At 48.1% G+C, this 6,028-nt stretch overlaps 1 protein-coding gene across 3 annotated transcripts in view; it reads left to right on the plus strand.

Annotated features, from left to right (window-relative positions):
* Positions 1-6,028, plus strand: part of Xpo6 (exportin 6) — a 108,202-nt gene that overhangs the window by 96,434 nt on the left and 5,740 nt on the right. For all 3 annotated transcript variants that reach the window (XM_019207411.2, XM_010623503.3, XM_019207410.2), the window contains exons 18-21: positions 2,499-2,654; positions 3,689-3,803; positions 3,943-4,114; positions 5,349-5,510. In XM_019207411.2, coding sequence (XP_019062956.1) covers positions 2,499-2,654; positions 3,689-3,803; positions 3,943-4,114; positions 5,349-5,510 — 605 coding nt within the window. The remainder of the gene's footprint in view (positions 1-2,498; positions 2,655-3,688; positions 3,804-3,942; positions 4,115-5,348; positions 5,511-6,028) is intronic.

Below are 6,028 nucleotides of genomic sequence, written 5' to 3' on the forward strand. Positions count from 1 at the left end.
AAAAAAAAAAAAAAAAAAAAAAAAAAAAGAAAAATGGAAGTTGAATGATGAGGCACTCTTCAGACTTTGATGCAGATCCACCAGTTGTTAACGTTTTGTTAACCTTTGTGTTTCCTCTCCCTAATACACGTGTGCTATGTGTGCGCATCTGTGTGTTTGGTTCAGAGGATTTAACCTGTGGCAGTTTGGTGTGCTAGATACGTGCTCTACCACTGTTATATCCCCAGCCTGTTCTTAAATTTTATTTTGAAATGGGGTATTGCTAAGTTACCTAAGTGGGCCTTGAACTTGAGTTTCTCCTGCTTCAGCTTCCCGAGTAACTAGAAATTACAGGCATGTACTGTTGAACCTGAACACTTTTTTTTTTAAATGTCATGTGAAGTAAATTGCTTTGCTGACTACCTAACCTTTATATAGAAAAATATATTCTTTTATAACTAAAACACCACTAACACAATCAAAATAATATGTTATAATGTTTTAACATTTGGACTACATTAAAAATTTCTTGGGCCAGGGATTTAGTTCAGTGCTGCCACCTGCCCCATAAGTGCAAGGTCCTGCATTCGATCCCCAGTACCAAAAAACAAAACAAAATTTCTCCAGTTGTTACCAAAATGTCCCTTTTGCTTTTTTAAAAAGTTGGGGATTGTGTATTATATTTAATCTTTAACAGAGAAAAGCATCCCATTTTTGTCTCTTATGACATTGGCATTTTTTAGAAGGTCCAGGCTTGTTATTTTGTTTTGTCTAACTATTCCCAGCAAATTTGTGTAGTCATGTACTTCCTGTTACATCACTTCTCTTCCACTGTTTTCTGGTAGTGTCTTCCAGTGTCCCCTGGAAAGGCATCTTTTTCCCCAAGGCCCCAGATGAAGGGGTGGGGTCAGGAGTTTGGGTCTGAATGGCTTGGGATCCTGGGCTGTGTACTGCTTTGCTAAAGTTGCTTCTTTCTTGTTGAAAACATACTTTTGGATGGGTTTACAATATCCTGTCCATGTGGAAGTACAATAACTTTCTTACCCATCCTCGTATTATGTATTTATTCACAGTGCTTTCAGTTGGAGTTTGTTTTTTTTGGGGGCGGGTACTGGGGATTGAACTCAGGGCCTTGAGTTTGCAAGGATCTTTCAATTTTTTACATTTATATTTTTACAGATAAACCTTAGTCCCTGCTTTAATTTCATTAAAAGTCACAGGTCGGATTTTGGTCTCTTGCCTGCGTTGGTTCTGCTGTCTGAACTGCTTCCTGGGAGCCTCGTGTCCTCCTAGGGGAAGTATCTGTGTGGCTGAGTTCCTGGCTTGGTCAGACCCTGTAGGCTTGCAGTAGTGTGGCAATGCCTTTCACTCATTCTTAGCACCACTGGGACTGTGGGTCAGGCCTTTGTGAACTGTGAACTGTGGTCTCCTTCCTTCCTCAGTTCCACGAGTGAGGTGATGTTATCTACCCACGCGGTCAGAGGAGGAAGCCAAGACCCAGCAGCTGGCAGTCAGGGGTCTGATTCTGTGCACTTTCTGAGCATGTCTTCTCTCAGTCACAAGGCTGGTGAGAGGACCAGAGTGAGGTGGAAGGTCTGGGAGCCATGGAGCCTCCTCCCATGCTAGGAAATGGTGCCATTTTCCCTGTCCTGGGCTCTCTTATATACCAGGGCCCTTGCCAGAACAGCTTGAACCTTGTCTCAGGCTTTGAGCTGACCCCAGAGCACTAGTGAGGATCCTGCCAAGTTCCACAGCCACCTTGGTTTTCACCCAGGACTCACTGCCCCTGCGGGTTGGCCCCTGCCTTTTTTTCTCAGTGTGCTTTATGGAATCAGGTGAGCTCACGGCAGGTATTGTTAGTTACATATATTGTTGATAGCATATCATAACAGTAGTGTACATATTCTCAGGCTGCAGACATAATAGGTCAAGGAGGATCAGGCAACTTATTCCTGAACCCAGCACTTTTACATGTGCATCGCAGGTGTTTGTGTGAGTTGGTGCACTGGGCGGCGTCTGTGGTTGCAGCAGAAACTTTGACCTGCATGTGTCCATTCTCGTTGTGGTAATTGCCTGCCGACGCTTAATTTTCTCACTGGTGTGTTCATCATCTTTTCGGTTTTCTTGCTTGTGCTGGGTCCTGAACCCAGATCCTCAGGCATGCTAGGTGAGTGCTCTGCCTCTGAGCCACATCCTTCATCTTATAATTTTGCGTAAGTCCAAGACAACTCACATGGGGGTAAATTTCATTGTTTTTCTTTGTGGACTTGTTCATGGTGGGTAGAGGCAAAACAGGCACAACCCTGAGCGAGAGGACAGACAGAGGACTGGAGCTCTGGCAGTAGAGAGGAGAAAGAGAACGAAATGTGTAGAGTGGAACCAAGGCAGACTCTTCCGTTGACAAACCTGTGTGATGTCCTCCTGACCCCTTTGTGGATGTCTCCCTCTTTCCTTGTGTCCCCTCATGCTGTGCTTTATCCTCAAACAACTCGTAACCTGCAGTGCATCTTGATTTGCAGCCAAAGTTATTATCCACCAGACACTCAGTGTCTTAGAAGATATCGTGGAGAATATCTCTGGGGAGTCTACCAAGTCCCGACAGATCTGCTACCAATCGCTGCAGGAATCCGTTCAGGTCTCCCTGGCCCTCTTTCCGGCGTTTATCCACCAGTCAGGTAGGAGCTGGCCCACAGGCCTCATGGGTGGGTGGTGCTAAGCAGAGAGAGCCCCAGTGCCTGCCTTAGATCTGTAGGGCGTGCAGTGCGGGCCTTGGCTTGTTCCGTGAAGGAAAACCAGTGCTGGCAGCAGAAGGCAGTGCTGTTCTTTTTGGAATTCTGGGTTAAGTCTCCGTGAAAAAGTAAGCAGAGCCCTCAGTGTGGACCCTGGTACCTGTCACCTTGCAGAGTCATTTGTAGCCTCCTGCCTATCTTTGCCTTCTCTCAGTAAGCAAGGTAAACAGAGAGTCGTGGGTGGGTGGAGTGTCTCAGGTTAGTGCTGCTTACTTACCTGAAAGGTGAGTCTGGCTGAGGTTGCTTCCTCACCCACCCTGTCACTCGTGGTCACTGACGAGGCTCTCTGGCTCTGAGGGATGTGCTGGCCTGGCTGTCCTCAAAGCACATACAATCGACCCGGGCACTTCGCAGCATATGTTCCTTGATTGTTGCTTGCAGCAGACTGTGTGGGGATGAAGTCAAATATACCATGCAGGATAATTGTTGGGATCTGGAAGTGGAACCACACAGACTGTAGCTGTGTTTTCTGCAATTAGTCCACTTACTGAGTAGGGCCACACAGCCTGAGCACACCCTCATTGTGCACACTTAGCCACTTAACCGCTGACCCGACTGCAGGGACGATTGGTCACGGAGCGGAGTGGCCGAGTCGCTCAGGGGTGGTGCCCTGGTTAAGCACAAAATGACCTGCTGCAGTGAAAGCTCTGAGCACGGCTGGGCACTGGGCGCTGAGTGAGGCTTTGAGGCGGCCTCCATTTCCTGTCGATCCGCCAGGCTGAGGTTCCCTGTTCCAGAGCTGTTTCTCAGCAGGTCCTTAATCATTTTCTGCTTTCTGTCATTGGCCCTGCTGGTATTGGGGTAATTTCTTCCAGCAGAAAGCGTTAGAGAGAGGTGACAGTGCAGATTGCACAAGAGCTGGTCGAGCCGAGGACTGCCCTGGTCCCCATGGCGTGACTTTGACCGCTTCCTTTATTTAGATGTGACTGACGAGATGTTGAGCTTCTTCCTCACTCTGTTCCGTGGCCTTAGAGTACAGATGGGTGTGCCTTTCACTGAACAGATCATCCAGACTTTCCTCAATATGTTTACCAGGTAAGCCACACACCTGTCACCAGCCTGGCCATGCAGCAGGGGACTTTCTGCTGCTTTTCTTTGCTTGCCATAAACATCGGTTCCATGCTGCTCCCTGAGAAAGTTGTTCGGTTACCGTGTGGTGTTCTCTTGTCTGCAGAGAACAGTTGGCTGAAAGCATTCTCCATGAAGGCAGCACTGGCTGCCGGGTGGTGGAGAAGTTCCTGAAGATCCTGCAGGTGGTGGTGCAGGAGCCTGGCCAGGTGTTCAAGCCCTTCCTCCCCAGCATCATTGCCCTGTGCATGGAGCAGGTGTACCCCATCATTGCTGAGGTAGGTGAGGCCAGGGTCCCCAGTGCTGCCCCCTGTTTGGCATTGGGGAGGAATTACGTGCCAAGGAAAAAAATGTTTTAAAATGTCACTGTGTTACTTTAATATTCTTATAAAATTCCCCCTAAGAAAAAATGCCTTTAGCTTGGTGTGGTCTTGTTAATCAGAACTAGTCTAGTGTATCATTACAATACTGCTAGGTAAGTAAGGTCAGCCTCCTTTAGTGAATGTATGGTTTTCTGCAGCGAATATTATAAATACGCTTTCCTGTGAAAGCGTTCATGATCTCAAGGATGCAAGGCACATTCTTGGAAGCATGCAGACAAGCCTTTCAGTGTTAAAGGAGAGCACTTTGTCCTTCTTGGAAAACATACACTCAGCCTGACAAAATTCAAAAACGTTGAATTTTATGGTAATAGTTACATAAACAGATGCTAACCTTTTCAGCCTAAACTGAGACTGAAACAAGTCCAAATGCTTTGCATCCTGAAATGTACTTGGGCCCTGTTCTGCTTCCTGCCGTGGAACTTGGCACCTCATTGTCAGTTGAATTCTAAGCAAACAACACTGGATTACTTAGATGTGCCTTATAATTTTGAATTCTACAGAGACATCAGGAATAGTGTGATGTTCTCCAGTGATAATGGAGATTTTGGTTAAGGTAGAAAATATACTGAGCCTGCCCTCTTCTCTGAGAAGCCTGGTAAGGAGGCAGCGGGCAGACAACAATTAGCACAGCGTGCTGCCTCCACCAGGACATCCTCTTCAGTGTCTCCGTCTGTGGTTTCTAAGTGCTCTTTAAACTCTTTCTGTGAAGGACAGAACTGCTTTTAAGGCATTTTACTGTCTTTAGGCTCAGAGATTGTGTAAGGCCGGCAGGTTCACTGGGGCAGCATTTTCATCCTGGGAAAGGAAATACAACCAGGCAGATACGACATCGGATGGGCTGTTTTCTCAACAGAAAGTGCACATCCTTATTGTTTCCCACTTAGCGGCCCTTTTCCCTGGCATACAAAGCTGAGTACTGCCTTGGGGGAGTGCTCATCCATCTGCTGTGTCTCAAGGGCAGGCCCTCCTCTCGGACGTGACGGGAGTGTAGGTGGATGCTGGCACACTGCGTTCCATCCGCAGGCATCTCTCGGGCTTCTGTGCTGCCTGCGCCCATGGGTGGCTGCCTGCACTGCACAGAGGGAAGGTGCAGATGTGTACCTGTGTTGGTGTGTGTGTATTTCCACAGCGTCCTTCCCCTGATGTGAAGGCTGAGCTGTTTGAGCTGCTTTTCCGGACGCTCCATCACAACTGGCGCTACTTCTTCAAGTCCACTGTGCTGGCCAGTGTGCAGAGGGGACTCGCCGAGGAGCAGATGGAGAATGAGCCCCAGTTCAGTGCCATCATGCAGGTGAGTGGGAGAGCTGGTAAGGCTGCCGTGTGAACCAAGTACGGAGATGGCCTTCCGCGTGCTGACTGGGTCTGCTGGCCCCCCGTCCCTGGTGTGTGGTCTGCTTCCTCCAGCCTGGCCACGGCAGCAGGTCCTGGCTTTGAAGACCCACGGTTTTGGGTCTGAAGCTCAGCTCCACCTGTTAGTTCCTATGTAGTTAGTCGGTTCCTGGGGCTGCAGTGCCTATCTCACGGTTTGTTGTGAGATAACTGAAGTAACATACATGAAACGCATACCACTAGAGATGCAAGTTGTCACTTCTCTTCCTTGGTGAATCCAAGCCACCCAGGGCTGTCCTTACCAGGAGGCAGCTGAAGAGGGGTCCCCCAGGAAGGGGTCCAGCAGTCTTTTTTTTTTAAAATCACGGTACTAGAGATTGAACCCAGAACCTTCACACTTAGTAACATCCTCACCTCTTTTTATTTTTCTATTTTGAGGCAGAGCCTCACTACATTTCCCAGACTGGGTTTGAACTTGTT

This window comes from Fukomys damarensis, unplaced genomic scaffold (genome assembly GCF_012274545.1).
Source record: "Fukomys damarensis isolate Sample0158 unplaced genomic scaffold, DMR_v1.0_HiC HiC_scaffold_34, whole genome shotgun sequence".
NCBI lineage: Eukaryota > Metazoa > Chordata > Mammalia > Rodentia > Bathyergidae > Fukomys > Fukomys damarensis.